The sequence below is a fragment of the Typopeltis vanoorti genome, chromosome 22 (assembly GCF_054136105.1).
Source record: "Typopeltis vanoorti isolate ZY-2024b chromosome 22, IOZ_Tvanoo_1.0, whole genome shotgun sequence".
In the NCBI taxonomy this organism is placed as follows: domain Eukaryota; kingdom Metazoa; phylum Arthropoda; class Arachnida; order Uropygi; family Thelyphonidae; genus Typopeltis; species Typopeltis vanoorti.
The window spans coordinates 56385710-56400183 of record NC_143570.1 but is presented as its reverse complement, the minus strand read 5'-3'; the positions used below and the strand labels follow the sequence as shown (position 1 = coordinate 56400183).

General features: G+C 34.1%; 1 protein-coding gene across 1 annotated transcript in view; it reads left to right on the top strand.

Moving 5' to 3' along the window:
- Positions 1–14474, top strand: part of Vps50 (vacuolar protein sorting 50) — a 664618-nt gene that overhangs the window by 202961 nt on the left and 447183 nt on the right. Inside the window, exon 7 of the mRNA XM_090411754.1 lies at positions 12001–12036. Within this exon, the coding sequence (XP_090267880.1) occupies positions 12001–12036 (36 nt within the window). The remainder of the gene's footprint in view (positions 1–12000; positions 12037–14474) is intronic.

Genomic DNA, 14474 nt, shown 5'->3' with positions numbered 1-14474 from the left:
ATTCTGATTTTCATACCAAGTTTATTATAGCGGTTATTCAATTTGTTTAGAAAATCCTACAGACTTGTCCTGGATTTGTTTAGGTGTATAACATCATCTGCATAAAGTAAAGAGATAAGATTAACATCTACAATTTTGATATCAGGTTTTTAATACTACTATCCTTCATAATGTGATCCATATAGATGAGGAGTGACAGTGAAGATAATGTACACCAGGCATGTCAAACACGCAGCCTCTCGACAAGTAACATGCAGCCCGCCAAACTTTGTAACCAATATGGTTATTTAACTTTTGACAACACCGAATTAAATAAACATATTTAAAAAAATGAACATTTCCACTTAAGATTATTTTATATGCCAAACTAGTCTGCAATTTCTAAAGGAAATAATGTTCTATTTGTCATTTCAAAAAATCTTGTTACACCACTGCATAAATATTGAATTTTAATGAGCAAGTCTACGTACACGGCTACATTTGCTGACCACAGCAATCGGAGGCTAGCCGTTAGCAATTTTAAAGTCATAAGAAAGTGTAGTTTTCTTTATAATTAATAAAGAATTTATAAAAATAATGTCGAAACCTTCAACCAGTATGAGTAAAAAACGATTAATTGAAGAAGAACATTGTAGTTTTCAAGAAAAATGGGAGTTACAATATTTTTGTACTCAAGGAAAAAAATTATGCCTGATATGTAGGAACTCGATTGCAGTTTGCAAAGATTATAATATTAAAAGGCATTACGATACAAATCATAAAGAAAACTATGGCAAATATGTTGCGAAACTTTGTGAAGATAAATTGTCAGAATTAAAGTTGACACTTCAAAATCAACAAAGTGTATTTACCAAACCTATTGAAGATAATAAAGCTATGGTAAAAACCAGTTATTTGTTATCGCATTTTAATTGCAAGCAAGTCGAAACCATTCACTGAAAGGGAATTTATTCGCGAATGTATTATTAAAGCAAGTGTTGTGTCCTGATCAATTAAAGAAATTTAAAAATATAAGCTTACCTCGAAATACCATGGCTAGCAGAATTGATAATATAACCGGGAACTTAAGGAATCAACTAAAATCAATATTCAAACATTTCAGACCTATTCCCTTGCATTTGACGAAAGTACAGATGTACAGGATATCTCTCAACTGGCTGTTTTTATTCGCGGATGTGATATGAACTTAAAAGTAAAGTGAAGAACTTCTAGAAATCATTCCTATGCACGATACAACCACTGGAGTTGATATTTTTGACGCCCTTATGGAAGTTTTGTATGAATGAAATTTACCGTTAAAAAAAGCTAGTTTGTCTTGCAACTGATGGTACTCCTGCCATCACTGGTATTGTTAAAGGAGCTGTTACAAATTTAAAAGAAAATGTAAAGAACAAGGTAATAATAATTTTCAACATTTTTCATTGCATTATTCATCAGCAAACACTATGCTCCAAAGTTTTAAATGTCGGGCATGCCCTAAAAAATGTCAGTAAAATTATATTTGTGCACGTGGGCTTAATCATCGCCAATTTAGTAACTTTTTAGAGGATATAGAAAGTGATTATAGCTATCTATCTTATTATACAAAACTTAGATGGCTTTCCAGTCATAAAGTTTTAAAACGATTCTTCGAATTGTTGGATGAAATTACCATTTTTTTAGAATCAAAAAATTATGAATGTGAAATATTAAAAAATTATATTTTTTAATATATTTTTTACTCTTTTCTCTTTCCTTTATTTCTGAGCTTTTTCAAGTGGATAAAGGACCTGGCTTTTTCAGTTGACATTACAAGTCAACTTAACTTGATCTTAAGCTACAAGGCAAACATCAAGTCGTTACCATGTTCTTTGACAATATTAATTAACATTTTCAAACAGAAATTATTACTTTGGCAAAAACAAATTCAAAAAAGACAATTTATCCTATTTTGAATGTTGTCAATCATTATTACAAAAATCAACGAAATTTAAATTTTCAGGCTATGCCAATCAAATTAAGTTATTAGAAAATGAATTCGAAAGAAGATTTTTAGATTTTAAGAAATATGAAAATCAGTTTCACCTATTTACATTTCCTCTATCGATTGATGTTGAAACTGTTGATGACAATTACAGTTGGAATTAATCGAAATTCTGTGTGAATCTGTATTGAAACAAAAATATATGAATGTTGGAATTCCAAAGTTCTATAATTATTTATCAGTTGATCGATACCCCAATGTGTTATGTGCAATTAGGCGTATTTTATCTATGTTTGGTAGCACATGTTTATGAGAAACTATTTTCAACTTTAAAGAATAATAAAACTGTGGAAAGATCAAGATTAACAGACCAGCATATGCAAGCAATATTGAAAATAACTACAGCTCAACAAATTCAACCAAATTTTGAAGATTTTGTTAATGAAAAACGTTATCAAGTTTCTTCAAAAAAATTATATGTATAATTTTATTTAAATATGTAAACTTTATATTTTATATGTATTTTTGTAACATGGTTGTATTTTGTACTTTTATATTCTAATGTTAATATTAAAAAATCTGTTTCCTCTTTATTCTGAGATTTTTTTTCTCTTGTGGCCCACGGCTTGATGTATAAGTCTTAATTTGGCCATTGGAGGTAAATGAGTTTGACATGCCTGATGTACACTCTTGTCGCACACTTAACATCAACCCATCCTCCTGTACCTGCTTCAATTCTAACTGCTGATTTACAACTCAAATAGAGAAATCTGATTGCTTGATATAATGTCCCATTTACACTATATAACTGGAGTGTTTTGAACAGGATTCCACTTGGCACTTTCCATGTCATTTCCAGATCTACAAAACTTAAATACAAATCCTTGTTATCGTCCCATGATTTTTCAACTGTTTGTCATAAAATGAAAATCTGATCCTTACATCCTCTGTTTGGCCTGAACCCAGCTTGTTCTTCTCCAAACTTCTCCTCCACAATTTTTCTTAGCCATTTCTTAAGAATATTTGCATAAATCTTACCAAGAACACTCAGTAGGGAAATTTCTCCATACATTATATACTATGAGCGCTCTACTCCAGTCATCTGGAACTCAACCCTCTGACCAGACTTTCTGAATTATGTAGTGTATCCACTATAATTCTTTTATACCTCCATATTTTAATATTTCTGGTCGAAAATCATCTACTCCAGCTACCTTTCCACATTTCTGGTTTTGATAGCTGTTTCTACTTCAAATGTAAATGTATATTCCAGATTTCATTCCTGTTGAGTGTTTTCTACCACCATTCTGTCACTGCTCCTTTTTTTAATTTAGAAATCTCTCGAAGTAATTAATCCATACATCAAGAATATCTTTATCTTTCTTCAAGTTTTCATATCCCCTTTATTATCTCGAATTCATTTTACTGTACTCTTTCCTCTATTTCTGAGCTTTTTCAATATCCTCGAGAATATTTTACCACCTTCCTGATATTTATTTTCTATGTTCTTAACAAAGTCTCATCCCATGACTTTTGTTTAACTAATTACACACTGCTTTGCTTTCTTACATTTTTCTCTGTATTCCCTAAAAGCTCAAGTTGACTTACTTGCCAGGAACTTTCAATATGCTTTCTTCTTTTTCTTTACTTCCACTTTAATTTCCTGAGTCCGCCATGCAGTTCTGATTTTTTTTATCCTTGCAGATTACCTCACCACATATCTCTCTGGCTGAATCAATGAAACTTTTCTTTAGGATTTGCCAGTGAATCTCCACTTGGTTCTTGTTTTTATTATTATCATAATTAAGAGAGACTCTTACAGGATCATGGACTCATCGAGTGTGGATACATACTACATGCACCAGCTATCATACTTGTTCTTGAATTCATTCACACTGCTTGCACACACAACAACCAATGGCAATCTGTTCCAATCACACACCACTCTATGAGCGAAAAATGTAGATCTCATCCCCTGCAGAGCAGCATTCATTCTCAGCTCCCATAAAATAAAAAATTCCATCAACTAAAATCCTATATGACCCTTTGAAAAGTTTGTAAGTCTGAATCATATCACCACTCTTTCTCTTGTTTGCTAGTGTCCTACAAATTTTCAACCTGTCTTCATAGTTAGTATTCCACAATCCTGATATCATGTTTAACACTCACCAATGGATCAGAATGACAATGGCACAATAGTCCAAGTGAGGACTTATCAAAGCCTTGTAAAGAGGCAAAATGACATTCTTATCTTTACATTTGAACGTTCGTTTCAGCATTGCAAATTATCTTTTGAGTTATTTTTGCAATCTTTTCTACATAGCCACCGAACTTCAACTTCCTATCTGTTAACACTCCAAGATTCCTAGCCTGATCATTTTCTTCTAGCATAATTTCACCAATATAATATGCCATTGGATATCTAATCATGCCAAAATGCATGAATTTTATTTACTAATATTGAACTGACATCCATTTTTCTCATGCCCACAATCAACCGCATTCCTGATTACTCTACCTATCTTTGCATCATCAGTAAATAGCTGTATGTCGCTTGTCAAATCCTTCCTAATATCATTAATGTACAGATTGAATAACAGTGGACCAAGCACTGATCCTTGTGGTACACCACTTGTTACTTAAACTTTGCAGACTCGGACCTCCATATACCACTTTTTGATATCTGTCAGTCAGCCATCCTCTTATCCATGCTAATATTCTATAATCCAAACCCATATTTTCCAGTTTATGCAACAGTTTTCAAATGCCCTTAGCAAAATCCAAAAGTATCATGGCGTATCCATCCGTTGTCCAGTTGTCAATGGTAACATTATTATAGGATGTGAACAGGTTGCTAAAACATGACTTTCCTTTAGTAAACCCATGCTGTTTGTTACAAAATAAACACTCTCTGTCAACCCATTTCAATGCGAGCCCTAACCAACTTTTCCAAAATTTTCCCTACCACCAGCACTCTTGAGATACTGATTGGTTGGTAGTTGGATACATCGGTCTTTGCACCACCCTTGTGCAATGGGATTACCATACATTTTTTCCACTCCCGCAGAATCTTTCCTGTTCTGAGACTTAAATTACCGTATTTTTCGGACCATAAGATGCACCTTTTTACATAGAAAAATCGAATGAAAATTGGGGTGCGTCTTATGGTCCGAAGGTAACATTAAAATATGAATCTTTACACTGTACCGAAGCTGTTAGCGAAGTTCAATTACTGGTGCAATATGTTAATAAAATTAGTAAGTACATCACCGAAGGTAGGTACCTAAGTTATCTCGCTGCATGCGGGTGAATCACCGATTTAGAGCGTCAGTAGTCATTAGTGTGTAAACATATACGCTTTTGTACAGTTTATTTGAATTATTTTTTATAAGTCGTTAAAATTTTTATCTTAAAATTAGAAAAAATGAGTGTAAAACAAAAAAAGACTTTCATATAATTTGAGTTATAAATTAAATGTTATAAATTATGCAAAACAATATGGAAACAGAGCAGCAGAAAGACCTTTTGATCCACCACCAACAGAAAAAATGGTTTGCGAGTGGAGAAAACAAGAGGAACAATTAAAACTGCTATGTAAACACAAGAAAACATTCTGTTTGCACCTAGAAAAATGGCCAGAATATAGAAGTACAAATGAAAAATTGGGTAATAACAAATCATTGAAACATGGGAATATCTGTTTTTACGAAAATGATAATTTTTGAAGCGAAACGATGGTTAACTGCTAATGGAATTTTAGATTTTACCGGATCACTGTCTTGGTGCTTTAGATTTATGAAAAGACACGGGTTATGCATGCGTACAAAAACCACTCTACCCCACAAAATGCCAGCTGACTATGAAGCTAAAATTATAGAATTCCATGGATTTGTGATATCAGTGAGAAGGAAATTTAACTTTGAGCTTAATCAAATTGTGAACATGGATGAAGTGCCTCTAACTTTTGATGTTCCTTCAAATCGGACAGTAGATTCAAAAGGCACCAAATCAATAGTGATCAAAATAACAGGTCATGAAAAAACTCACTACACTGTAGTTTTAGCTTGTTGCGTGGACGGAACATAACTACCCCCCATGTTAATCTTCAAGAGGAAAACGTTACCAAGAGATGAAATTCCTTGTGGCATTATTATTCACATTCAAGATAAAGGGTGGATAGACGAAACAGGAATGAAATTATGGATACAAAAAATATGGGCAAAACGTCCAGGTGCGTTGTTTAAAAAGCGTGCGATGTTAGTGTGGGATCAATTCAGAGCGCATAAAACAGAATCAACCAAGAAGCTTCTAAAAGAAATGAATACAGAATTAGCTGTCATTCCTGGAGGCCTTACAAGTCAATTACAACGTTTGGATGGATCTATTAATAAGCCATTCAAAAATTTTATGCGGGAAGAGTGGAACAAATGGATGGCAAAGCCAAATCACGATGTTACAATGTTACAGCAACAGGACGTATGAAACGGCCAACAATTTCAGAAGTATATACCTGGGTGAAAAATTCATGGGAAGCTGTGAAAGAAGAGATGATTATAAAGTGATTTAAGAAATGTGGGATAAGTAATGCAATGGATGGTACCGAAGATGACACAGATTTTGAAGGGAGTGACAACAATAGTTCAGACGAAAGTAATACGAACGGTGACATTAACGAGACGAGTGATAGTACCGAGAGTGAAGATGAACTGAATATTTCTAATACAAACGATTGTAACAATAAATAAAAATTAAATAAGAATTTGTAAATATCTTTATATAATAAAATATTTTTTTCTAAAAATCGTCTCATAAATTTGGGGTGCGTCTTATCGACCGAAAAATATGGTATATAGCCTGGTCAAAGGAATAACCATTTCAGCTGAACATTCTTTTAGCACCTATGCTAATATCCCATGTGTCCTTATTGCTGAATTCGTATTCAGTATGTGTAACAGCTCTAATACGTTCTTCTCATATGCCTGAGTTTCTTTATCCAATGAAGAAGTAGCAGTGAACTCAGTGTTGCTTACACCAGGTTGATAACGTTTAGCAAAATGGACATTCATTAGTTGAACAACCACTTCTGCATCTGTGACCCTCACACCATTCAGTAGGATTATTCTTTCATGTTCATCCTTTCTTTTACTTGCAGCATATTGTTAGAATTCCTTGGGATTACCTTTTGCTTTTAGAGTCAGTTTCTTTTCATACTGAGACACTTAGATTTCCGTACAACAGTTGTGACCCTTCTGGCCTACTGCTTATAATTTTCATAACAGACATCATCCTTATGCATGTGATATTCCTTCCATATCATCCTTTTTTTACGAATCCCTTGCTTGAATACATTCATTTGATTCCTAACCAGTTTATTCTTCAAACGTTCAGGATGCATTCTGATATTACATCATTTAAGTATTTTTTAAATGCTTCCCATGCACTGTTGATATCCTTCCCTTCCAGTAACTGATAAAATTGCCCTGAACTCAGTATACTCCTCAGTTGGTCATAATTTCCTGCTTTCTAGTTCAGCATGTAACCTTTTCTGAATGGAACATTTGTAAACTTAGCCACTTCCCAAGTGAGTACCGCATGATCAGTGTTGCCAAACATAGGGAGATTAGTTACATCTTTAAATGAAACACCCCCTGACACTTTTGACCTCAAGTTCCTTCTCTCACAAGCTGCTTGAGGAAGTTGTCTTGCAACAGGTCAATAAACTCAGTTTCATTCTTCTCGTGAGATTTTACTGCTACCAAATCAGTGTTCAGATAACTAAAGTACCCTGTTATGATTACTCTTTTCACACCCATCATCTTCATTTGGTGATGCATTTCTTCATCTTTGACAACCGTTCCACTAGGTTTGTAACAGCATCCTACTATGTATTTGATCTTGTTAGATCCCACCTCACACCTGATGGCTTCATACGCACTGTATACTCACTGCCACTTGAAAAACTGTTACTAGTATTACAATCATATTCTCAACATTAACTGGATTCAAGTCATCCAATATCATTAACAGCATGCCCTCTCCTATCCTGTCTATCCCTCCAAAAAATACTGTATCCTTTACATTCAATACCAGTTAGTATATTATGTGTGCTTCTTATCGCCAGGTCTCATTAATGCCTACAATCTGAGGTCTCAACATATTGACCAAAGCAACTCTATCCCTTAAAACTCTTTTCAAACTCTTTCAGTTTTTCTTGAATAATGTCTGTGCATTTGAGTCTACATTTCACATCTGATAGCTGTTCAAATTTGATTCATTTCAAAACTTTCTTACACATCCTTCTTTTAAATACGAAGTTCAATTTTATCATGCTCAACACAGAGGATAAGTCTCAATAGATCGCAGTATATGGTGGCTGCTCTTCTAAGCACGACACCCAGACCAGTACCTAGGTCATCTGTGGACTATTTGGTGCCTGCACGTCACACTTGAATGGTGCGGCGTAAGAAGCAGTTGCCACATAGTCTCAACAGCTGCCTTGATGCTTCCATTATAGTGGCCTCATCGCTAGAGTGATCGTATCGTGACAGTATGAAAGCAACTCCGGTTAGTGCTGTCTTTTAACACGCGAGGCAACAAATTTTATCGTTGCAGTGGCTAGATGGGATTCTGACTTAGAGGCATTCAGTCATAATCCCACGGATGGTAGCTTCACACCATTGGTCACTCGACCAAGCACATGTATCAAGTGTCCGAACCTGCGGTTCTTCTCGTACTGAGCAGATCTCAACGACTAGTCATCAGTATGGTAAAACTAACCTGCCTCCCATCTTGAGCAGGTAGGACTCTCTTAGTACTTGCATTCACCCATGTCTGAAGAACCTAAAGACGTTCAGTTCTTTTTAGTGGTACATGAACCTAAAGTCATTCAGTTCATATGCTTACTACAGTATGACTAATAGCCATACCCGCCACTTTTATTAAAGTAATAATGAAATATGAAAATGAAATGATGAAATAGAATGAAATAGAAATAAAATGAAATAGAATAATGAAATCGTTGACTGGCAAATGAGTCCAATGTTTGGCCTTATCCAAGGACCAGGAATCAATTGGATATTGTTGTAAAATGTAGGATGTCCCTAAAAGTGCAGTTTTCTGGAGTTGATATGGTGTTATATCTAGGAAGCTCAACTTTTCCAGATGTTTCATAAATGTTGGTTTTGCTTCTAGCACTCTTATTACAATTGGAACTGTTGTTGCTTTCTTGCTCCAAAGTCATTGAATTTCAATCTCCAGAACTCTATACTTGGTCAATTTTTTTTCACTTTTCTTCTACTCACTGGTATTGCCACATTAATAAACTGCACATGTTGTTGACTACAGTGAGGTCTGGCATATTATGTTCAAGATGTCTGTCTATCTGTCTCAATTTTAAAATCCCATAATATCTTGGCATTTTCATATTCCCTAACTTTTTCAACTGTGTGTTCCCCCGGGATTTTGCAAGTTGGGAAACCAAAAGCTCCAGTGTACAGCTTTTGCCACCCAATCCTGCCTTTGTTTGTTGTCTGTATGGGCAATCTTGTTGCAAGAACTAATTAGATGGTCCACTATCTCTTTATTTCTGCACAGTCAGCATTTCCTGTCATTACAGATCTTTTCAATTCACTTTATTGCATTCGTTTGTAGTGCTTGTTGTTGAGTAGCAGTATCAGACTTTCTGTCTCATTCTTGATGCTACTCTGCTGAAGCCATTGCCAAGTTAAGTGACTCCCAACTTTACCTTCAGTATCATTCAATATTGACCTTGGAGTGCTTTATTTTTCCAACCTTCTGATCTTTTTTTGCCATTTCATTCTTCTTGTATTGCCTTTTTTTGAATCTTCTACATTCACTTCTTTTTTCTTTGTAAGCTTCAATTAACTTATTTTCTGTGCTTTCCTTGATGTAATCATTCAATACTTGCTTTTCTTCTTCTTCTTCTACTGTTTGCTTCACTTGCAAAAGACCATATCCTCCACTTTTCCTGGCTATGTATAACTGATCCACATCATTGCGTGGGTGAAAGGCACAATTCACTGTCATTAATTTTCATGTTTTACAATGAAGTGCACCTAAATCATCTTGCATCCAGTTAATTATCCCTGCTGTGTATCTGATTACAGGAATGGCCCATGTATTGATTGTTGTTACAGTGTTGCCCCATTCAGCTTGGATTTAAGAACCTTTCTCTTTTCAGATATTCACACAATGTTTTCTTTTTGACTTCTGAACCTAAAATGTCATTTGCTTCAAGAATTCCTAGATATTTATAGGATTTATGCTATGACAAGTTTTAAAGTTTCCTTCTATCCACAAATGTGATTGCTTTGTTGCCTATTATTATTATTCATTAAAAATAAAGAGCCAAAGGCTTCACATCAGCAATGCAAAATTATACAAATTAAGTAGATATTAAATCCAACATCATTTCAAAGCCGACTACAGAAACTATAGAAGTTTTGTGCAAAATTTGACCAGAGATCCTACGGGAATACGCCCACTGCCATACTATGAGTTGCCCTAACCAAACCTAATAGGTGGCATGAACGCTAAAGCACCCATATTTTCGCCTCCTATTGGTTCATTTCGATAAGTTTCACTTATCAATATTATTATTCACATAATTGATACACAGTCAAAACAAGATATCTTTCAAACAACAATTTGACTGGTGATACAGAGCAATTCAGATTCTGCCCCAGAATCTAAGAATAGTCTGTCAACTAGCGTTGCAAAATATGGACGCTGTTCCAAGTAATGCCATTTTTTGTAGATCATATGGGGTCACTTTGTTGATGCTTAATTCTTGTAAATAGTTGGATAGCTTTTTTGAAATTGCACCAAGTGCACCGATAACTATTGGGACTTTGGCATGTGTAAGCCACAGCCAGCCAACTTCGATTGCCAGATCTCGATATTTAGTAATTTTTTCCAGTTCTTTGTTGTTAATGTTGGTATCACTGGGTACAGAAATATCAGTAATCCAAACCTATCATTTTTCGATAGTTGTGATGTCAAGTCTGTTATTATTATAGCAGTGAACCTCAGAAAACTGCTTGACTTTATAAAATTTTAGGCAAGTTTTATTTTCAGTGTAATTCTCATTTTTAACTTATTCAAAACCAATTGGATCACTTCTATTTCAGATCCTCCATGTACTCTTTTTTATTTAACTTATATGAAGATATTACTATTAACTAACATAATGAAGAGTTTTCTTAATTACTGTGTTCTCTGCATGTTAGTAAATTTATCTGCATTTTTTTGTTGTATGATAGTATTAATAATTAGTCCATATAATCATCATTTCCCTCTGTGTATCCTCAAAATATGTAGTGCCAGATGTTGTTGATAGTTCAACACATTTAATATTTCTTGTTTAATTTTCTATCATCAGTTTTCTACGAAATATTTGTCATATCTTTGATTTGATACTTGTACATTTTGATGTAAATTACTCCTTATTGTATCAGTCTGCCTATATCTGTCTTCTTCTAGGTCACTTTTCTGCTATTGTTGAATGAAACCTCTATTTTGCTAATCATTTGTCTCCCAAAACTGCTATTTTTTTTTTTTTTTTTTTATATTTTATGTCATCTGCAGATTATATCTATACTGAAATCATATCACATTTATCTGCCATATTTTTCTTACCCTGAAAAATTAATATTGAAAGCTTAACTAAATGTTGAATTAGTTATATGATTTTTTTAAAATAAAAAAACTCATTAGAATTATAAGTGTTTTAAATCAAAATCATCAGTCTAAATTTCATTGTTTTTGTACAGGGCATACATATGCATACAGTAATCTACTGTTTATCCAGCTACAGCAGGAAGCCAGTTTGCTATTGTAATAATTGAAGAGTCAGATAAAAGTAGGTACAATTAAATGGTACTGTACCAGAAGTTGGTTGACATACAAAAGTGTTGATTAATTGACGTACTATTGTTTTGAAAGTCAGATAAACAGTAGATCACTGTGTGTTCACATACACCAAATTTATTTATTTATGATTACTTTCTTTTTTTTAGCAAGAAACAGATATGAGATTGAGAGAACTTCTAGAAGTGAGTATTATGCAAATATTTTCATTACTCAAATATTTTCATGTTTGCTAAATTAATTTTTTTTTTTTTTTCAAATTATACACTATTGTAATCCTGTTTTTGATAGATGCATCAATTTTGCTTTAACTAAAGAAACATTATGTGTCATTTTGTTCCCTTTCAAAATGAATCACATTGATTTAGTTTTAGTGAAAATAGAAAATGAAGGAATACTGCACCTTAAGTTGCTAAAAAGACTCAACTTTTATTACTCATAGCTGTTACACATTGTCTCTATTGTAGATGTTATAATACATTGAAATCTGCCATATCTTATTATTATTGCCAGACCTTCAAGGGGTTAAATGACATATTATAGGAAGCCTTAACAATCAGAAACAATGATTGCCAAACTGTCTTTAAATTCCATCACTGTTTCTGCATTCACCACAATCAGGCAGTGTATTTAACTTACTCAGAAGCAGAAATACTCCTCATTCTCACTGCTCATTTCAGTGAGATTTCCATAGATAAATAGTTCTACACATCTAGATGCAACTTTTTTCTTGTTTCTATTTGTGTTACACATTAAGATAATACTATTGTAACAATTGTCAAATGCAATTCTGACTTCTCAGCATCATCAAAACTTGACTTTATAAAGTGCCCTCTACTTTACTAAGTCTCACTGCATGTCTCCTCTGAGTTTTTCTGATGAAAAACCAGGGGAAAAGAAAAGACAGCCAAAGTGTTAATAAAACATGGCCTTTGCACTACATTCAATCCACATGCTAAATTAGCAACACTGATCCACTCTCCTAAGGATAAACTCCATCATCTAGAATAACTTGGAGTGTATGAAGTTTCTTGTGACTGTGACTTGGCATACTATGGGGAGACAGGAAGATCTGTTAACATCTGACTTGGAGAATATAAAAAATACGTTCACTACCATTACTGTGGCAAGTCAGTACTGGAATACCACACCATGGTCATTAGGTCAACCTAGCCACTCTACAGCCAACAGGGTTCCAATCCCACCTTGGGAGTGGTTGTTTCTGATTGTCATCTGATGTGAAATAATCACCCTGTCTATTGAAGTGGCCTGAGAAATTTCCATGTTTTGCCTCTAGTGCAAAGGTTCCAGACTATGCGAAAAAAAAAAAAATATATATATATATATATATATAAAATAAATAGAGAATACAATATTGAAACACACATAGCTTTCATCGATTATATAAAAGCATTTGACAAAATTTTGAGAAATAAACTATGGGAAACTGTAAAGGAATATCTCATTCCAAACCAACTATACAATGCTCTATTAAACATATACCATAATAATGAAATAGCAGTAAGGCAATATTTATTATTATTATTATTATTATTATATGACACCTCCAGGGAGTCCAAAGACTCATCGAGGGAGGGCACCTACTCTACAACTCTCTGCCTCCACACACCAACTACAATGAACTGCAACTATACCAACGCCATCTACCTCCCACCACCACCACTAGTATTTTTACAGACAATTACAAACATCCATGCCCATGGTGGGATTCGAACCCGCAGCTTTTTGGCTGGAAAGCTGATACACTAACCACGTGGCCAACGAGGCCAGCAAATGATATCATATCCACTTGGAAACCAATAAATAGAGGAGTCCATCAAGGCTGTCCTTTATCACCCATAATATTCAACATATATATGGATAATATTATGAAAAAATGGAGAGAAGTAAATACATGTGACTTCCAAATCAATTGACATACAAAAATAGACACACTACTCTTTGCTAATGATCAGATCATCTTTGGAAAGACTGAAGAAGAACTGCAGAAATCATTATAATTTAAATAATATTATACAATGGCCTAGAAATGTCATCGGAGAAAACTAAAGTCATAGCTTTTTATGGAAATAAAAATTCAGGCATCTAAATCCCAAATTGCTAGCCCATCCTCGTTTGTTCAGTATCCAGGTAGATACCTAACAGGGTGCACTGTAAGAAGGCGAGGATTGGACTTTAGGTTAGAAGCCTTGGTCAGTTCTCCGCATTCCTTTAAAGACTATGGAGGTCTCCTCTCAGTTATACAGGTTTGATCCTTAAGCACCCCACTTATTTCAGTGGATTTCAAACCATCATCTTCAGAGCCCAAAACAGCATGTTATAGTTTACACAACAATGAGTAAGTGAAACAGTTCAAATTGTAACAGAAAAAAATATCTAAAGTCTTAATTTGGTGTCCTATAATACAGTAAAAAAAGAGGTATTACAGCTATGTAGGAGTTGATCTTAAGACCACAGTCTCCAAATTTTTGGCAAATTAATGCAACCATACTTGTTCAAGGTTAGGAGAATTCTTCATAGCCAATGACGACTCTAAAATAATCTTTATGATCTCTAACACCTTCTAAATAGCACGTTGATTTTCTTCCATTCAATCCTGTGT